The sequence below is a fragment of the Odontesthes bonariensis genome, chromosome 14 (genome assembly GCF_027942865.1).
Source record: "Odontesthes bonariensis isolate fOdoBon6 chromosome 14, fOdoBon6.hap1, whole genome shotgun sequence".
Classification (NCBI taxonomy): domain Eukaryota; kingdom Metazoa; phylum Chordata; class Actinopteri; order Atheriniformes; family Atherinopsidae; genus Odontesthes; species Odontesthes bonariensis.
This window is the reverse complement of record NC_134519.1, coordinates 29,288,021-29,308,311: the sequence shown is the minus strand read 5'-3', so window position 1 is coordinate 29,308,311 and position 20,291 is coordinate 29,288,021. Positions and strand designations below refer to the sequence as shown.

The following is a 20,291-nucleotide window of genomic DNA, read 5'->3' as shown; positions in this document are numbered from 1 at the left end:
TGCAGCATTCGACTAAATCTGCCTCAGGCACTGACCTGGATTTAGCTGCTGTTACCCAGATTTCCCTTTCGCATATAAGGCAGTATAAAAGTATGTCACAAACATAGTATTGATGATGCTCTTGAAATAAAGACAACACATACTCAGATTCTTCAGAACACACATTTATTACTACTATCTATCCGGTGTGACCTGTGAAAGATTGATCTTAATGTTGATGCTCTTCCAGAAGAGTTTTTTTGTGCTCACTCTGCACTAAAGACCAGGAAAAAATTATTTTTAGCAGCGCTGATTTTGAGTTGGGGAGCCCAGGCAGGTCATTCCGCCCCCATCGGGTGCAGGATTATTACAGGATCTTGTCCGAGTCTTCCTCCCTGAGATACAGGATGACCACGAGCCCCAGCAGGACCACGCGCCATCTGTCTTGGCATCTGTGGAGAAAAATTAACCTGGCTGATTTTGACCAAAGATAAATGTGCCGAGTCCTTTTACTCAGTCCTGAGCTACAGCCATCCTAGAACCGAATGGCTCCAAAACTAAGGAAATCTAGTGTGGATTCTGGTAGAGAGTTTGAGCCGTTAAAGGTATCCTGGTGTGCATGTTCTTGATGACCCGGCTTGGATCAATGACACCTTAATTGGTCCAAAAAGCAAGGCTGGCCTGTATGACCTCAAGGAATTCAAGGTACCCTCTGCTGTACTCAAAGGTTTCCTTAATCCCACTGTAGAGTTTGTGCTAGCTGGTTGCTTGCTGCTTGATTTGACAGCTGAAATTCTGAGGAGCAGGAAATCTAAACCTAATGGTGCAGGCTGAGGGCAAAATGGATCAAGAGCATTTCGTCAAAAGCCATTGACTTTTTCAGTGGCTGCATTTAGAAGGGTCTAGTTATTGGTTTGGGATAATCCACAGCCCATTAACCAATGGAAATCAATTAAAGTGGAGGCAATGACAGACTGAAGCTGGAAACTGAGCGTAGTGGGTTGACAGTTCTGTCAGATATCATGTTAGAATCTAGCACTGGAGAGTATTAATACAAAAAGATACAGACGTGCTTTAATCTTTCACTTAAATATCGAAGAAGTTTGCTTTTTTTTTTTTTAAATTAATGTTTACTGTGGATTACACGACTACTCGATTAGGTTGTTTTAAGGGAACAATCACAGAGGGTTCTCTATTCTCCCGACTCAGTATCATTGCTCTAAGTGGCTAGAGAGCATAGAATTGTCTTATCATAGACATCGCTGTTGCATTTGACTGAGCTGCTTCGTTTCTGTGCACTGAAGAGCAGGAAACTGTCATGAGATCACCAGTCAGTCCTGTGAAAATAGTTGCATGCACACTGAACCACTTGGTTTAAACTGTGTTCATATAGACATGAGTTTACTTTAGAAGGAAGTTTTAAAGTTCTTAAAAATACCCATGTCTGTGTGAACTAAGCTTAAGCTTAAAGGGATAGTTCGCCTCTTTTGACATGAAGCTGTATGACATCCCATACTAGCAATATCGTTTATGAGCATTGACTTACCCCCTACTGTGTCCTGTGAGCCGAGTTCCGGCCTCATTTTGCCGTTGACAAAAGTAGTCCGACTAGTTGGCTGGGGTTTAAAAAATAAAGGCACTATTTTCTCTCCCTTCGTATCACTGCGTGCTGTGTAGACCGTGTAGACCAAAGTGCAGACCGAGCAGTAAACACCGTAACAGGCACGGCTGTCGGCAGGTGGCAGCACGCAGTGATACGAAGGGAGAGAAAATAGCGCCAAGCGATTGTGAGGTCTGACTTTTTCCTGGAGAATGATTTTCTGATGCAAATGTATGACTCTTTTGAACGCATATTGTTTTGAGAAGCAAAACGCTTTATTTTTTAAACCCCAGCAAACTAGCCGGACTACCTTCGTCAACGGAAAAACGAGGCTGGAACTCGGCTCACAGGACGCAGAAGGGGGTAAGAAAATGTTCAGAAACGATATTGCTTGTATGGGATGTTATACAGCTTCATGTCAAAAGGGGCGAACTATTCCTTTAAGTGTGTTTCTCTCATGAGTTGGTGGAGAACAAAACACAACCAAAAGGAGAGTCAAAGCTCGCTTTTATCAGTAGGACACAAGCGCAATGCTGGTGCTTGTTTAGGTTGTAATATCTCTGTAGAATGTCAAAAAACATTGCTAAATTCTTAGCTTTGTTTAGAATATATTTCTGTACTGCTTCTCTGTTATTGGAAGTTGAACAGCTTGTTTATATACATTGTTTTAAAGACTTTGTCTCACCTCTCCTGAGAGTCCTCTCACAGGCCTTTCCCTCAAAGCCTGACTTACAGATGCAGCTGCAGGAAGTGCCTGAAAGAACAGGGATGCCATTGTGCCTGCAGGGGGCGCAGCGACACGCGTCAAACTGCTGCAGATACTCATCAAAAGCGCTCCTCAAGTTGGCCACTCTCACCCCTGCTTCGTCAGCGGCTGTGCTGAGGCGCACAAGCTCATAAATCGGCATGGTCTAGATATAATGAGTTAGGAAGGACAGAGGGAGGATGAGGGGAGCAATCGCAGGGGAAAATTTGAACAGCAACTTGCTTTTTGTTTTCCCTCTGTCAAATGTGCAGGGTGTCCTCTTAAAGGGATAGTTCGCCTCTTTTGACATGAAGCTGTATGACATCCCAAATTAGCATTATCATTTATTATCATTTATCATTTTCTTACCCCCTGCTGCGTCCTGTGAGCCGAGTTCCAGCCTCGTTTTGGCGTTGACGAAGGTAGTCCGGCTAGTTGGCTGGGGTCGTAAAAATAAAGCGATTTGCTGCTCAAAACAATATGCGTTCAAAAGAGTAATACATTTGCATCACAAAATCGTTATCCAGAAAAAGTCAGACCTCACAATCGCTTGGCGCTATTTCTCTCTCCCTTCGTATCACTGCGTGCTGTGTAAACTGTGCAGACCAAAGTGCAGACCGAGCAGTTCCCTGCTTCCGAGCAGTAAACACTTAACAGGCGCGGCTGTCGGCAGGTAGCTGTACGCATTGATATGAAGGGAGGCAAAAATAGCACCAAGCGATTGTGAGGTCTGACTTTTTCTGGATGAACGATTTTGTGATGCAAATGTATTACTCTTTTGAACGCATATTGTTTTGAGAAGCAAAACGCTTTATTTTTTACACCCCAGAAAACTAGCCAGACTACCTTCGTCAACGCCAAAACGAGGCTGGAACTCGGCTCACAGGACGCAGCAGGGGGTAAGTCAGTGTTAACAAATGATATTGCAAATATGGGATGTCATACAGCTTCATGTCAAAAGAGGCGAACTATCCCTTAAGTTAGAAATCACGGAAAGTGACTGTTTTCTTTACCTCATATTCAATTAACGCCGGGTGGTATTTGAGAGATGCACCCCACTTTCTGTACGTGTCAGCGTCCCTGATCACCAACAAGCCAGCACTAGTCTCTGTGATTCCCCCCTTCACTAGAGTGACGACGTCCTGAACCAAAGATGAACCGGTGACGTTGCCTATATATATATGTAAAAAAAGTTGTATCAAATATCTTGGTACAAAATAGGAATCCTATATATCAATAGTGAGTTGAATACAAATTTAAAAACCAACATAATTTGGATTTCTCACCTTTTGTCATATGCGTATCAGCCCCGCATCCTTTCCCTTTCACCTTAAAGCCTAATGTGGAACTGTCGCTGACTGGATAACTTATACCGAGAGAAACTCCAATGCAGGTTTTAGTTCTTTCTGAATCAACATCTGGAGGAGTTGGGAGAGAGAATTTTTCAAATAAAACTTTACTTTGAATGGGTACTTCTTCCTAGATCTCAGTGTTTATCGAACTGAAAAGGTCACAGTACTTGATTTTTCCATTTCTGTTTTGTTGACAACGAAAACATATTCCAGTTTTCCCCCCATGGTTCCCTCCGTGACATAGTGGGTGCCAAATGTGTTCAAGAAGCGCGAGTACATCCCAAAGTCATATCTCTCAGGAAGGTCCATGAGTGAGACGTAGAGATCTTCATGAAGCATCAGCTGATTTGTTCTCATCTTGAAGTGGGCTGTTTGCACTTTGGACCAAAGCCTGATGAACCCCAGGTCCTGGTAAAACAAAAAGAGCAAGATTTGAACGTTTTACTAAAGTAGAAGAAAGTTTTACAGTCATTTTCAGGAAAAGCAATGGAATTCTTTACTCCAGATTATAAGCTACCTTAGTCACCCACATTTAACACTTATTATTGAAGGGTTTTGAAATATTTGGTCATGCAATTGAGGGTGATATGACAGCAGCTGCTGTGAACTGACATTTTACACACTAAACATACAACATGTGCACTTAAGATTATAAGCACATTTCTACCTTGCAAAGAAAACATGCTCCATTTTTGCCACATTGTCGTTTGTTTGTAGCGCAGTTAAGCCAAAAGACACAGTTCCCAAGATGCGAAACCATCGCACTCGAATAAGAATGAGCACTGTTTTATGATGATATGGAGCTAGAGATGTGAGTTTTGTAACTTGTATGACCATATTTGAATGTGTGAAAACAAGTATAAGACTACGTGTATGCAAGTACCGATCAAAGTTACAAGTACAAATCTTTCCTCAAATCTAAAAGTACAAGTCAATTCTGCAAGTACAAAGCTTTTGTCCTGCTTTTCACATGCCGAAATGATTACTGACTGCAGACATTCGGTTTGACTCACTTAAGTCAGATTAACCTGAGTGTTAACCAATCACAAAGGGAGAGCGGCGAGCCCATGCGTCCACAACCAAACCTTAGACTGCGTGTGGCGCTACACACAAGTGCAAATCAAATCTTCAAGCACAGATCAATTCTGCAAGTCTGTTGGATTTGGCCATCTGGTGAATGTTTTTCTATCTCCTCTTCCTGACACTGTCCTTACAACCGAGACCAAACCATTCAATGGGCTTGTATCTCTAAATATCTGTTGGTCTTGTTATCATGTAAAGCACACTCTGGGTTAATACACTGTACCTGGCTATTAAACTTTGTGACATTCTTGAGAAACTCTGATTCTTTGCTGCCACTGGCTCCAGCTTCCACATAATAAACCCCAGCTGAGATGCCGAGATTGAAGGATGAAAACGTCTTCCTGGCATTGAGCAAGCTTTGCATATCGTCATAATATTCGTGGGTGCCCTCAGACGTAGCTTCAGCCTGTAAAACAGGTTCAACGTTTGTTTAAAAGGCCCTTTGTTCAAACCATCCATTCTGTAAGTTGCACAAAACAATAAATAGGTGGGTACCACAAAACGGTAGCTGTGGTAATTGTAAGGTTTCCGGTAATTTTTCAGTTCGTCATTGTAGTGCAGGCTCTCACAGAATGCATCATACTGGAATTTCCTCCATTCACCATTGTAGACATATTCACACTTTCCTCCAAAGTATTTCCAGTCAAGCACTTGATCCACAGAGTCCCCAGTCAGAATGTTGTACCTTTACGAATATAGAAGAATTTAAAATTAAATTCAGATATAAATGCGTCCAGTTAAAGTATTTCCTAAGCAAACAATGGACATGAGTGGACATTCCTAAAAATCATCATAGTGACACATGAGACCGTCTTTACCCTTGTGTGCCGCGTTCAGCACCAGGAATTGTCATGAGCGTGGGACACTTATCTTCTCTTCGGTTGAAGCTTTCACAATCATCTTCATCCGAGAAATCGTCGCAGTCCGGTTCTCCGTTACAGCGAAGGGACTGACTGATGCAGCGCCCTGGAGGACAAACCAATATTTGGATCCTCGCATTACACAAGCATATTCTACATTTCAAGATAAACAGATAAATCCCGCTCAGCTTTAGAGAATGTGTCGTCTGAGTGGTTGTGGATGGGGCCCACCTGTTTCTTTGCAGGTGAAGCTCTCTCCGCAGTAATCGGGTACCATACACTGTGTGGTTGCTTTTGGGCAAAACAGCCTGTCCCACAGTGTGTCAACACACTGCGTCCCATCGAACTGTGAGGGTTTCTCTAGGTACCGGAAACGGAACTAATACAGAGTTTAAAATGTGTTAAAATCACATTCCCTTTTATAATGAAGAAAATACACAGTGCATAATGCAAGAAACTCACTAAAACTAAAGCCTGATTTATGCTTCAGACGCAAAGCCTCTGACGCTCGGACGCATAGCCTCTGCGAGTGTCAAAATCTTGACCACTCCCCCACGCAGAGGCTCTGCGCGCGTTCTCGTGCACCTCAAAAAAATCCTGACTACGCGACAGACGCACGCAGACCACCAACGGAAGTGCGCAGACAAAAGCGGCTGTGATTGGTCCTCGGTGTGCTTTTCCGGGTTTAACAAGTGTAGCAAACTCCCCAGTCTCTTCCCTGGTCTGGTTCAAGGGGCGTACAGACCACCTACGCTTCCTCCTTCGTCTTTTCGCCAACTCCAATAGCAGAATCCTTTCTTCTTCAAGGTCGAGCAACTCCATATCCATCTCCATAGTATCTTGCAGACGCGCCCTTGTTGTTTTGACCAGGATCAGCGTGTCAGCGGAATATATACACTCCCCCCACCGGAGTTCTCGCGACTCGCAAGAGTCATGTTATGGTTGCAGAACCATAACATGAAAAGTGGTTCGCGACCAGAGCAAAGCAACACGTCAAGACGATAGACGCAGAACTATAATCTGCCCTTAAGCCTCACATTACAGCTTTATTGGGCAGGAGTGTTGGGACACCCCTAGTTTCTTCATATTTTGCCTCGAAGCTACCAGAACCTTTTTGTAATCTTTTAAAGTGGTTTCAAGCAATAGTTCTAGAATTTTTTTGCTCCATCTAGGTGATTTCCAAAGAGCTATAAGCCAAAACGTTGGTACACACTGGCATTGTATGCGGCATGTCCATTAAAAATTGAGGAAACGGTAAAAATGAAGCACAAAAAGAGAAGCGCCAGGACAAAAAGGGGCTAACCTCAGTAGGTTAGGCTACCGGATCTCAAAGGGATGTCCTCGAGGTGCGGAAGAAATATTTCCAACGAAGACGCAAGGCTCAAGAGATTCATCCGGCCATTCAGGTGATCAATCTACTGTTCACTGACGCCTCAGCAGAAATGGTCTCCAAGGGAGGGTGGTCGTCAAGAAGCCATTCTCAAGGACGACAAAAAGGTGTGCCAAAATAAAAAAGCACCGGACTGAAAATCAGTGGCAGCAGGTCTTATGGAGCAATGAGTCCACCCCAGAGCCCGGACCTCAACATTATGGAAGCAGTGAACAAAAAGCAGCCAACATCCAAATAAGAGCTTTGGGATGTCCTTCAAGAAGCCTGGAGAACTGTTCCTGAAGACTACTTAAAGAAATGACGAGAAAGCTTGTCTAAGAGGGTTCAGGCTGTGTTGGAGAATAAAGGAGCTCAGACCAGATATTGTCTTTCACGCTCATTATAATCATACAAACTCCGCTGTTCCTCGTAGACTGTATTTCCATTTTTGTTTACATATGTGTCGATAAATCACTGCACCTGTTTCTCACTATCCTGGCAGTATATGAAGAAATGAGGAGTGGCTCAGGACTTTCACACAAAACTGTATATTACTCCTAAAGTTCATGGTGGTGAAAGCATTCAACTGAAATCATTTCAAAGCGCATAATTTCAGCTAATTCTATTAGAAGCTGTGCAGCATAGGATCTGTCTATAGGTGTCATCAGAACATCCTGACTGAGTTGTGTATTTAGGGAAGAGCTGCCGGGAACATCCAGCAGAATGGCACAGTCAGGGTCCACATTTATTGATCCTCCTGTGGTGCTAATTTCGCGCTCTTATCAGAAGTACTGATAATCTTCAGCATGATGCATTCATAGAAGGTACTTAAAAAATACCGTTCCATTCCAAGTGCTTTTGAAAATGTTGTGGTTTATCAATGCCAGGCGTTTACACACACTTGGTGATCTTCATTTTAATCAACACCCTGGTTAACTGTAAAACTGAGAGAAAGAGAGGGAAAAAAGAAAAGAAAGCATAATCACCGCTTTGTCTGTGCAGGAGTTACATGGTGTCCAAGGTGACCAGTTCCCCAGTTTACAGTTGATGGGCAGAGGTTTGCTCACAGATCTGGTCCTCCTAAGTGCAGGCAAAGCAACCCACATAATATTCATCTATATATCGATATCATCCAATTACTCCGATGACATTATTGTCTCAGTTCCTCCTTAAATGCCCTGCATGGGACATATCAAACTGAATGTATAAGATGATAAATTGAAAAAATACTGAACCTGTTATTAGCAGTTGTCCACGGTCTCCTAGATGCATCCACAGTTTTGCTGACATTAACAAAGAGATGCAGTATGCATAAACCCAGGAGTACATTAATAAACGTCCCCATCCTGAAAGAGAATCAGGTGCCACATAAAAATATGGCTCTTGTGGTCCTGAGAGGACCTCGTGCACTGCAGTCTTGACCAACCACAGTGATTGATTAATCCAGAGTAAACAAATGCTCTTACGACATTTGGGATCATTAAACGATCTTTAAACATCATGTCTTATCTTCGCCCCTGCAAAATAATCTAACACAAACAAAACATGCTGTCCCCACTACTTTGGGTTGAGGAAATTAGATATCATTGTCAGCAAAGTAGCAGCAGTGCGAATCGCAGTGGTGATAGTAGTAGAAATGATTATCATTAACATTTGTGTGGACAGTCGGACGTAAACACGCACATAGGCTACGACATTGAAGTTTTTTTGCATGCTTATCACATTTAGGTCCTGTTGTATGAAAACTACAATAGTTAGACTGCTCAAATCGGATTATGATTATTCTAAAGAGGCTGTAGATTAATTCATGCCTTATATCTGATTTGTGAAAATGCAGAAAAGGGCCATTTCACTGCTTTTCTCTGCATGCTGATCATCTTAGACTAGGTCCTGTATGAAAATCATAATAGTAAGTCTGCTTAAATCTGAACTGAATTATTTTACACAGGGTACAGAGTCTTTAAACATGCTTTATGCTTTGTGAAAACTTCCTTTGTCCCAAAATTCACAGAAGTCCTAGCCTCTCCATGTTCATCTTTATTTCCACAAGGATCCCCTACCTCTCGCTACATAGGAAAAAGAAAAAGTTCATGCATTGTACTTTTATCTAGAAACAATGACTGCTGTTCTCTCACCTTTCTTCCATCTGCCCATGGTCAACCTCTGCCACCGCTTCAATCCGTGTTATTTTTCTAACTACTTCCAGAGCCTTTATTGTTGCCTGCATTAGACATGATTCAACCATTAATATGGCCTATTCTACATTGGATGTGAAATAGAGCATTCAAATGGTCTCCATTGTTGAGAAATGTATTGCTCTCATCTCATTAATCTTTCCACTAACATGTGCCATCATTTCAGACCCTGCTTGTCTTCTCCTGCTCCCATCATAGTCATCTTACCGCCCATGTGAGTGCAGACAGGATCCTTCTTCATCCTTTTATTAACACTTTCTTATGTACAGATGTCTGTAAAAAAAGTTCATCATTGTCTTAGCCTTGCAGCCCTTTAAACTGTTCCATCTAACTAGTAATGAGATGGAAAAAACAGTCCTTTTTGGCTCAGGTTTGTTTCCAGGTGCCATTTTACCTCTTAAGTCAAGAAAATAAATAGATCCCCTCTGGTTGCATTGGTCAGATAACTTAAAGGTCCTCTGAGAAACCAACAATGCTTCAAGAAAATAAATATCTGGTTGCATCGGACAGGTAAGTAATTACAAGGAAAGGCTGAGCCATATTGGAAATTATGTTTTGGAAAAAGATCATATCGCCTGGAGTTAGGTTTCAGGAAACTAGATGGTTGTCAAATATGAAAAATAGTTTTAGATCATTACACTTTGCTTTGGATTATTTAAACTTTTAGTTATAAAATCCAGGATTGCAGGGCTCAGTAGAATATCTTCAAAGTCAATAATAACTAAAGAGAACATAACTTTATATGAAAATATAAAGCTATATGAAAATATAAGAAAAGGTCACTTAAAGGGACAGAGACATAATTTGTTGTCAACACAGTTACTCTGCAGTACTCTACACGGGCAAAAAAAAACAAGTATAAAATAATATATAATATAAGCAGCATCAAATGGCTATCCACAGCATGTTCAAGACCCAAGACTGCAATGCCATGTCACAATGTTCTGAAATAATTCCTACTAAGCATGCGCCAGACAGATGTGCAGGACCCAAAATGAATTTCGATTCTTACTTCAACAAAATCTTCAACAGAGAAAGAGAAACCAAAAGGGAGTGGGGTTCAAAAAGGTCTAAAAAGATAAGAGGATTTAAGAGAATCCACCTCTGTGTTGCGCAGGCTGCGAGTGACACTTTTCAGGTCAAATTTAAGATTTTTGCAGCAATCAAAACAATTTGATCCTGACATTCTTAAAAGAGGGCGCGAGTGAAGAACAAACCTCAGAGATCCCATGTTAAGAAGCGCTGTGAATAACAGTCCAACTGGAGCCGTCCATCTTTCCCCACCTGGGAGGAGAGCATGTGACCGTGGTTGTATTTTCACTGGGTTCAATTTTCTAGATATTTTTAAAAAAAATTTGTTCATCATTGATAAGAAAGTGACGCCAACAAAATATTTTTGGTGAGAGAACATATGTAGTTGTAGTAACGAAGTAAAATGCATGAACGTTTTCTTTTTCCTATGTAGGGAGAGGTAGGAGATCCCAGTGGAAATAAAGATGAACATGGAGAGACGAGGACTTCCTTTTGGGACAAAGGGAGTTTTAACAAATCATAAAGTGTGTTTGAAAGAATCTATATCACGTTCTGAATAATTTAGCATTTCTTTTTTTTTTTTTTTTTTTTTGCATTATCACATATCAAATAAGTGTTTCCACAAAGCATAAAGCATGTTTAAAGACTCTGTACCCTGTGTAGAATAATTCAGCTCAGATTTGAGCAGACTAACTATTATGATTTTCATACAGGACCTAGTCTAGATCAGCATGCAAAGAAAAGCAGTAAAAGGGCTCTTTTCTGCATTTTCACAAGTTTTCACAGTTCCCAAATAAGGTGTTAATTAATCTACAGCCTTTTTGGAATAATCATAATCCGATTTGAACAGTCTAACTATTGTAGTTTTCATACAGGGCCTTGTTTGAGGTGATCAGCATGCAAAAAAAAAAAAAAAAAAAAAAAAAGCTGTGAAATGGCCCTTTATGCCCGTCCCTTTAATTCACCAATCGGAAGCAAACGTCAGCGTCGTACGTAGGCCGCAGGTAGCACGCGGGTGCGTCAGCGGAGGCGCTTTCAAATTGTTTGTATGAGCTTCTGTGATTAGCGTGATAAGTTAAGATCACAGAGGAGCCGACAGTGTCGCGTCAACAAAGCTTAAATCTCTTCCAAGATGTGCAGTCTGTGACAAATAACACGTTCAACAATGGAAGAGGTAAAGTTAAGTCTTTTCTGAGTTATTTTAATTAGCCCAAGGCCTGTTAAATCGGAGCTTCAATTGCCCATATTTCTGTGCCGGATGCTAACTAAGGCGCCCTGTGATTTAACTGGTTCTGTACAATGAACGTGTGTGGCTTAATAGCTCGTGTTGATGGTACTGTAGCATATTAAGGGTTTTCATCACCCACGCAGGTAGCTGAATTTGCCAAAAATTAAAACCCATCAAACCCTTTTAACTTATCTTGACTGTTGCTTGTTTTTAAATTCATTTAATTGATTTTATTTGTTTCTCTTATATTCTTTTATGTATTTTAATGCTTCTTCCACTCCCTGCTGCAATGCTTTTATTTTATGTAAAGCACTTTGAATTGTTTGTACATGAAATGTGCTATATAAATAAATTTGATTTGATTTGATCAACCTGTCTTTGTGTCTCTGCCTGCCTGCCCAGGATGGACCAGTAAACTTCAAAGCACTGAGGGCTAAGTTTCAGGAAGAGGCCCTCATGGCTCAATCTAAGACCAGTCGACCAACTGTTGCTGAAAAACCCAAACACCTTCCACCTCCCGGAGGTAACTGCAGCTCTATGGTGAGCGCTATTAACATTGTCGTGGAAAACAAGATGCCAGTGGTTACCCGTGCCATCTTCAGAGACGGGCTTTGGGCATCTGGAGGCAAGCGACCAATATCCTTTCCGCCACAACCTCGGCAGATTTCACCCTCGTTTCATCTTGCGAACGGAGGCAGTACACCAAGGCATTTCCTCAAAGACAGGCACATGCCTTTGGTGCTCCCTGTCCTGCCTGTAAAAGATCAGAAGATGGCGTCACCCACTGAAAAGGAGCACAAAGCGGAAGCCGAGCCAGTGAAAGAAGTCTCGACACAAGCGAGGATGAGGAAGAAGAGTTTGCTGCTTCCTTTCAAGTCGGTCAAACCGACAAAGGTCAGTGGAGAAAGTGGAGAGGAGCCCACGTATGCTGACTTGACTGATAGGCCTCCCTGTGAATTGCCCTCGCTCAAAAAACACAGTACAGAAGATGGGGTCTCGCTGAAAAGTGACCAGTCGGCCACAGAGTACTCCCTCTCCAGCCCGGATCTCCCAACCACCCCTCCTTTCTCAGAGACCAACGCTGATTCTGAAAGTAGAATTTTTAGCACTTTGGAGAGGGCCAAGCAGAAGTTCTCACGACAACAGATGTTGATCACATCAAAACCCAAGAGCGTGCCTTCCCCTGACTACACCTGCAGAGACAAGGCGTTCCTTTTGCTACCACTGAACCCCGACAGCGTTGGTGCCCACCCGCCTGCGCCCCCACCAATGTGTCTTCCGCACCTGGCCTGCATTTCTGCTCGGCCTTTCTTCAAACTCAACACCTCGGCACGCAGTAAGTCCCCTCTCTTTTTGTTTTCCACACCATGTGCCGTTTTTTCCCGTTATTAAATTACGGTGACCCATGTGTTTGATTTCCCCCTTCCACAAGAGACGCCATTTGATAAGCAACTCGTGAGGAATAAAGCAGAACCCTCTTCACTGAAGACTTCTGAACCTCATCCACCTTGTGTTCCACTAAAGATGCCCCTGCCTGACCTGAGGACACAGGGGCCCCTGCCAGCGAAGCCCCCCAGGCCTCCTATGGTAGATCTTAGCCGTTTCCATGCACTCAGAGTTAATGGTATGTCATCCTGTGAGCTTTCCTTTATGTCACTCTTTTTTTTCGTCTCCTCTTTTGTGGCCACAGTCACGTTGGTCGGGCATCGGTGAATGTGTGAATTGCTAATCGTCTCAGTAGTGGCGCGCCTTCTTTCGCTTTCTCTGCACAGATGCGTCGCCGGGTCGAGGCCAAACGCCGAGTGAAGAGCGCCCGTCGGTGCGGCCGCCCGTTCCCAAACCCACGCTGGATGCCCCAGAGTTTCCCGACCTTGAGAACTCAGACCTGGAAAAAGCAGAGGATGAAACCGTTGATATTGCTGCGATAGAGCTGGAAGCGTTAGACATCGTCAGCACTGAGATTAAGACACCCGCTCAGGCTGAGCTTACAAATGTCGAGGCTTCAAAACCTGACTTGACGGTTTGTGATCCCGCAGAGACGAGTAGGAGCTGCATCGTCCGAGATCTGAACCTCGGCAGTCCAAACATAATACCCCTTGATCCAGCCAGCTTCCCTGAACCAATAAACCTGTCAGAGTTTCCTGAGCCTCCTGTTGTAGAGCAGTGGTCCCACTGCGAAGAGGCAGCCGTGGATTCTCCCGCTGCCTTCCGCTTTGATGAAACTGACGTGGGGCCTGCTGAGTGTCAGTCTGTCCCGGAGGATTTGGAGCTGAGTAGCCAGGCAACATCAAACGATGACGTTCAAACGCAGTCGAGGCGAGTTTTGTGGTTACTGGGTTGATATTTTCACATCACAATGTACTGGAAAACAAACAAACAAACAAAAAAAACTGCTTTTTCCCACCCTGCAGCGTATGTCAACGAGACCGCTACTATGAACCGTGCGAGAATGTGTACGAGGACGTTGAGGACATCAAAAGATTCCTCTCGGGCCAGGTTTCGAGTAAAAGAAAAGTCGGTCTGAAGAGTAAGAATGTTCATAAAACGTGTTTTTAGTTTAAAATGACATACATTCGGTCTCACTGTTTAACTTGCCGATGGTTTCTTACAGATCCATATGCTGACAGCCACCCTTTGGTAATTATTTAAAAAAAAAAAAATTATGTCTAGAGAACGAAGAATAATCACCTCAGTGAGTTTTGTAAGAATCTGGCACCAAGAGTCATTCTTTGCTGTGAATATTGTGCTTTAAGAATCCTGTGTGGTAATTTAAAATCTGGTGCTTATTTCTAGAAGGAGGATCCATGTCTTCACAAACAGCCGCGGAATCCATGGTATGTTTATTCAAACATGCAACATGCGAGGCCTGCGTTCTGTCACTGACGGTGATATTTACCAGATGGAAGGCAGGCGCTGATGTATTATTCTCCTTTTCTTTTTTTTTTTTTTATTCTCCTGGGCCTGTGTATCAGGAGAACATGCTCATTTGGCTCATCGTGTTCACAGTTATGTTTGTCTCTGGTCTTGTAATGAAAAAAAAAATTCCCTTTAAGTTTGCATTGATTTTTTTTTTTTTTTTTTTTTTTCCTCTTTTTTTTTTTTTTTTTTTTGCGGGTACAATAAAAAGTCCAATTTGTTTTCAGCAAGGAGCACCTGAGCCCCAACGCTGCGGACCACAAAGAGCAGAGAAAGAGGGAGAAGCAGCGACTGGGGAGGGAGAGAAAGGAGCAAAAAGAGAGGGAGAAGAAGGAAAATGAAATGAAAAAGAAGTTCAAAGTAAGGCTGGTAGCTGCTGAGTCGGCTCATTTGAGAACGTGCTGCTAAATGTCACATTGCACACTTTAATGAAGAGCACAAAGTTGACTTTGGGATTCATTCCTTTGAATTGCTTTCTGCGGGACGATTGACGTCAATCTGCAGGTGACTGGCGACGAAGAGCCGATGTACCACGCCAAGGTGATGGTGGCCAGTAAAGTCCGCAAGAATGACCTCCCTGTGAAGAGCGGCGACACGGTCAGCATCATCCGAACCACCAACTGCCCCAAAGGCAAATGGCTGGCCCGGGATGCGAAGCACAAATGTGAGTTTGGTCCCGGCGTTTCTTGTTCCGCCTTCAAGGGTTCTTAACACTAACTAAGAGCTGGCGGCTGCAGATGGCTACATTTCAGTGATGAACGTGGAGCTAAATATCAAGGAGATGCTGGAGCTCGGCAAGAAGGCTCAAGTGGCGGGACGAGGAGTCAACCTGGAGGCCGATACCGTCAGCATCGGGAGCAGGTACTGGGCAGCTCAATGATGCTTCCAAATGATTTGCAGCTGCTCGATAAGATGTTTGTTGTCGATTTATTCTTTCATTATTTTCCAACCTTTCCAGATCCTCAAGCTACCCGGTTGTAACCAGCAGCTGTAAGTACCCAATGCGTTCAGCTCTCTGGTTACATTTCCATCGTGAGCTCGGGGCTCCACGTGATGTCTGGACCTGTTGACTGACGCCACGCAGTTGCAGACACCAAACTTAACTGCTTGTCATCTGCGCTGCAGCCGTGTTATTTTACGATTGCGAAGGAATTCGGCGCGAGCAGAGGCCGCCACCCTGCCAAACATCTCTCGGCAGCGTGCGTGCTGACCTTAATCATAACAAATTGTTTTTTCCCCCCCCACAGTCACGGACGACAGTGAGGAGTGGGCCTGTGAGGATGAAACCCCGTCGGCATTTAACGAAAACCCGTAAGACTGTCCTTTTACTGTGGCTCCGAGCTGCTTTTATTTATTTATTTATTTATTTTTTTACCAGAGTTAGAAAAATGATTCGGTGCATTTTTGGCAGAGAGAAGTCATTTCCTCTAAAAGCTTAAGTAGAATTTATTTGGCAGGTCAGGGCATGTAATTGTTTTCCTGCTTTTCATTTTGTACACCAGCTTTCCTCAACACACCCCCCCAGCGCCTGAGATGTGTGAGTACATTTCATACCCAGCATGTATAGCCTCTGCCTGTAGTTGTTTGGTGTTGTGCACGGACATATGGCAGACTGTTGCTGCCTTTGATGTGCATTTTTTTTTTACCACCCACCCCCGCTCCAGTCTTTCTGTCTTTACTTAACTAATCCCAATCCCTCTCTCGCCATTGTGTCTGCTTTCTGCTCTTTATGTGTTCGCTTTGTCAGCATGCGTTCATGTCGGCGCCCAGCACACACTGAGCGACGCCAGCCTGGAAGACCTGCACACGCAGTAAGTGTCAAAACGCGCAGATGTCAAAGCAGAGAGGGCTCGTTTCACTCAGCATCTCGCTGTCGGTGGCCGGCGGCTCAGGAGGGGGAGCTGTTGTCCTCCAACAGGGAAGTGGATGCTTCGGCACCAGGCTCCTCAGAATGATAAGACCCCACGGTGCCGTCGGTCTGACCGGGGGAAGAAGAGGCACCGTCTGAATTTCTGTGTTAACGGGTCATTACTGTAGCTTAGAAACGTAAAGCACTTTGAGTCGTTTACAGACCACACAAATGCGTCTATAGATGTGCACTAAGACATGGGAACATGCGGCGTGTGCATTATATTTATTTGGGTGTTTGAGACACATTTAGATGCGAGCAAGTTGTGGATTCTTGTCAAAGATTGAGGAAATGGCTGATGATGGGTGGTATTTATGAGGAACTCTTCAAAGGGAGATGAACTCCATCATTGCAAGGCTCCTGCACAGGGAGAAGTCCTTCATTTGTGAATACAACTAATACTTGGGACAATGCTTAACATGTGCCATGAGCTAGAAATGACTTTTTCTTTTCACTGGCATTCAATCCTCTGAGATGGGGAAGTTTTTGTTGAAAGTTTCGTTTTTCGGCCGATTGCTTTTATTGTTTTTATTTTTCAATTTCTAGAGAAATTGTGGGATTGCTGAGAATGCCCATCTCTTATTGCTCGCTAAATGCTCCGATGTTGCTAAACTGCTAAAAGCTGAATCTTGTAAGTGTTTGTAAACGGTGAAGAGACGATGGGAGATGTTGATTGCCAAATGTCCATCAGCTGGGAGTTCCAAGAGACAGCTGAGGTTGCCATGGTGAGGTTAAGAGTAGCAATCTAAGGTGTGTAATTCAAACTGAAAAAATCCTTTCAACCCTTCAAACTGCTGCTTTTTTTTTTTTTTTTTTTTTTTTTAAACCTAATGACATGTTTTTTCAACCTTGAGGGCTGGGCGGCATGTTAACACAGGAGTGATTTTTAAAATGGAGATAAACTTGGTTTCCTTTTGGCTTAGCGAGTTGGATTGAGAGACTAAACAAGAAAGACATTTCCGGAGGTTTTGAGGATAAAAATAAGATTTTCTATAAATTGGTTATTATTTAAGAAACAGTATAACTTGCTTCTGAGAAGGTTTTTGATGTAGAAACCGTGCTTCTATGTGTCACTTTGAAGCTTAACGAAAGAAACACGCCTTCATTTGAGTTTTTAATAATCAATAGTAGAGGGGGGAAAAAAAAAACAGCTGCCGATTTTACGTTGATTTTCCTAATTGATTAATTAGCTAAAAAATCTTTTGAAAGCTCAGAATCGCTGAAAAAACTCTGGGGTTGCCATGAACCAGATTTTACCTGACGACAAGTTATCCAATCAGGTCTCTGCATCCGATATGGCTCGAAAGTCATTGACCATAAATGGTCAGAATGTGCAGCCCTCTAGTTCTGTGTACTTCAGAATTTTGGACCTATGTTTTAAGCTCATCTGTAATGAACTGACTTCTCATTTAGTTTGGTCCATCATCAGCATCTCTGGGCTCGTTGAGTCGTCAAACTTGTCTCTCACGTGAATACAAGCTGCTCCAAATGATTTAGATTTGCTTGTTCACATAAAGGTGGCAAAAAAAATCCCACAAATTCTGCCACAGGCCTAAAATCAGTGATGCTGCTTATCGGACGATGCATTTATTTCCATATTGTGTCTCTGAGCTTCTGTTTTAAAAGCACAAGCGAAACGCAAGCTGGATACCACAGAATTGGTTTAGAAAAAGAGAAGAAAGAAAAATGAATTTGCTCTTCAGTCTGTAGCCTTTTTCACACCGCCGACACTCGTCAGGGGAGGCCTTGCTTAGTATTCCCAGTACTCCACAAAGGTGTTGAGTCACTACTCATTTCTTTATATCACACCAGAAAAAAAGGAAATGGGTGCAGCAATTTGATAAAATGTGAAAACATCAAGGGAAATGCACTGTATATAAGGCCAAAACTGAGTTTGTGCACTTCTAGCGAGCTTTAAAGTCTTGAAAGAATATTTGGTGTGAACGCCTTTATTCTTCCACACAGACTGAACCCCCTGAAGTAGTCTTCGGAAAATGGTTCTCCCGGTTTCTTGAAGCACAATTCAAAGCTCTTCTTTGGATGTCGGCTGCTTTTGTTGTCGTGTTGTTATTCATGTACAGTACTTTGTTTCAGGCACGGCTGTTTTAAAGGGCTTTATAAATAAAGTTCAGTTGAGTTAGTTCCGTTTTCTGTCCCACGCTGCTTCAGTAATGTTGAGGTCCGGGCTCTGGGAAGGATTCCTCCCTCCATAAGATCCGTTCCCACTGATTTTCAGTCCACTTCTTGTGTCATTTGGCACACCTCAGCCTCTCGTCCCCGGTTATTTATTTACAAATTGCACAGCATGGCTGGGTATGCCATGTTTTCACCTAATAGCGCAAGGTCGCTTCTTCTATGCTTGATTAGTTCATAGGTCAGTGTTGAGCTCTGCAGAGAGTAGACCTCCACCTACTTTTAAGTGGCTTAACAAACAATTATCCTCTTGAAAGTCGTCACTTAAAAGGGACTGCACTGAAACTGGTGAAAAAGCAGCCAAAGGAATTCTTTGGAAGACCTTCGGAGAGCCTGGAGAACTGATGCTAAAGGGCACTTTAAAAGATTACCGCAGAGTCGGGCTCCTTGGAAGCAAAATGTGAAGGAATGAGGGGTGGATCGAGACTTTTCCACGGTGCTGCATTACAGTGGTTGTGAAAGTGTGAGGTGTGTCTCCAAAAGTATGACCCTGTACACGACTTTAAAGTTGCCCTCGCCCTTTAGGACCAGGCATGAGGCACTGCAGAAACTCGCCTTCTTCTTTCAACACATCAAAGCTGACTTTGATGACGTCCCTGATGGTGGAGAAGCAACCCCTACAAAGTACAGTACTGCTCACACACCGAACAATGTCGCCCGTTTTTTGGTATTTCAGTCCACTGATGTTTACCCTCTTTTTCTCTGCTTTGCTCTATTTAAAGTACCAAGACGTCAAGTAAGTTGATTCATTTTTTTTTCTTTCTCTTTCCATGACTCCACTGTTGTCACTGCCTCCATCACGCTCACTGATAGTGGTGACGCCATAAGAGGGTACTTCCAAATCACCTTAAGGGCACTGGGGTCTGAACACCTGCTTTGGAGTCTTTCCTGCAGTGGAAAATAACTAGAGTGGAATGTTTTATCTGCCTAAAGTAACCTGGAGACGAGCTGGTGTTGCATACTTTGCAGACAGCAGTTCAAAGTTGACGCGCCGTTTGTATCTGCTTGTCTTTATCTAGACTTCTTGTGCGCAGTTGAGGAGCCGCCATATCCGTAAGTGTTGATGGGTTTCCTTCTCATCACCGGCAGAAGCTTTGCTCTCTAAAGTTTTTTTTTTTTTTTTTTTTAATTTGTATTGGCAGGCTGCTCATAGGGCTTTCCAAAAGCAGCCCACACGGTACTTACAGTTCTGTGGCATCCTTCCTATTAGCTGATGTTGTCCCATTGTGTTTTTATGTGGCAGCGAACAGGAGGTTGACTTCACAGAGCTGGAGCTCCTTCCTCCCCCACCTCTGTACGCTGATAACGTCTGATCTCCACGTCCTCTGGGTTTGATGGAATGCATTTAAGATGGTTTAAAATTGTTTTTGGTCCTATCCTGGTGACGAATGCCGATACAACTGGACTATAATTGCGTTTTCACCTCATACTTTATTGTCTGTATAGGTTCGTTTTGATGCTTTGTTTTTTGTTTTTTTTATATATATAGACACTTACAGATTAGACGAATCACAATCTGAATAGCAGCACTTGAGCAATTAGACGTAGTCTTTTTTTTGTTGTTGTTAGGTACAGTTCTGAATGTGTGTACGGAAATGTTCTTTGCATTTGGGTTTTTATTTTCATTTTTGTTTTCATGTTACATCAAATAAATATTTGACACTAACTTATACTTCCACTGCCTTGTTTGCATTTTCTGTTTTCATTTAACAAAAAAAAGTCTTCCTGGCTGACCCCTCCTGGTGCTGCTGAGCAGAGCATCCCTCAGCACGGAGAAAGGCAGTGTGGGAAAGGCTCTCTGTAAAACAGCCATATGGCATTAATTGGAGG

At 43.0% G+C, this 20,291-nt stretch overlaps 2 protein-coding genes across 2 annotated transcripts; one reads left to right on the top strand and one right to left on the bottom strand.

Annotated features, from left to right (window-relative positions):
• Window positions 1–269: 269 nt before the first annotated feature.
• c8a (complement component 8, alpha polypeptide) lies at window positions 270–8,333 on the bottom strand. The gene is made up of 11 exons (XM_075484264.1): window positions 8,224–8,333; window positions 7,975–8,068; window positions 5,851–5,998; window positions 5,578–5,725; window positions 5,255–5,444; window positions 4,983–5,165; window positions 3,844–4,084; window positions 3,611–3,742; window positions 3,338–3,495; window positions 2,265–2,490; window positions 270–431 (listed from the first exon to the last, which is right to left on the bottom strand). Exons 1-11 carry the CDS (start codon window positions 8,331–8,333, stop codon window positions 280–282), a joined length of 1,782 nt encoding a protein of 593 aa, XP_075340379.1. The 3' UTR covers window positions 270–279.
• A 2,973-nt stretch (window positions 8,334–11,306) lies between these two features.
• LOC142399318 (uncharacterized) lies at window positions 11,307–20,068 on the top strand. Its single transcript, XM_075483923.1, has 19 exons — window positions 11,307–11,389; window positions 11,846–12,779; window positions 12,876–13,067; window positions 13,216–13,759; window positions 13,855–13,970; window positions 14,055–14,080; window positions 14,237–14,273; window positions 14,398–14,439; window positions 14,571–14,719; window positions 14,864–15,023; window positions 15,097–15,220; window positions 15,318–15,349; window positions 15,607–15,672; window positions 15,861–15,896; window positions 16,107–16,170; window positions 18,987–19,085; window positions 19,184–19,197; window positions 19,481–19,514; window positions 19,705–20,068. The coding sequence occupies exons 1-19, from the start codon at window positions 11,381–11,383 to the stop codon at window positions 19,772–19,774; spliced, it is 2,748 nt and encodes a 915-aa protein (XP_075340038.1). The 5' UTR covers window positions 11,307–11,380; the 3' UTR covers window positions 19,775–20,068.
• The last annotated feature ends 223 nt before the right edge of the window (window positions 20,069–20,291 follow it).

Coding starts and splice junctions, on each gene's coding strand:
- c8a (XM_075484264.1), bottom strand. CDS start 8,333: ATGGGGACGTTTATTAATGTACTCCTGGGTTTATGCATACTGCATCTC. Junction 5,999..7,974: donor ACTCCTGCACAGACAAAGCG/GTGATTATGCTT, acceptor ACTCTGTATTAG/TTCCGTTTCCGGTACCTAGA. Junction 5,166..5,254: donor ACCACAGCTACCGTTTTGTG/GTACCCACCTAT, acceptor CCTGTTTTACAG/GCTGAAGCTACGTCTGAGGG.
- LOC142399318 (XM_075483923.1), top strand. Junction 14,720..14,863: donor AAATGAAAAAGAAGTTCAAA/GTAAGGCTGGTA, acceptor GTCAATCTGCAG/GTGACTGGCGACGAAGAGCC. Junction 16,171..18,986: donor CTGGAAGACCTGCACACGCA/GTAAGTGTCAAA, acceptor CTCGCCCTTTAG/GACCAGGCATGAGGCACTGC.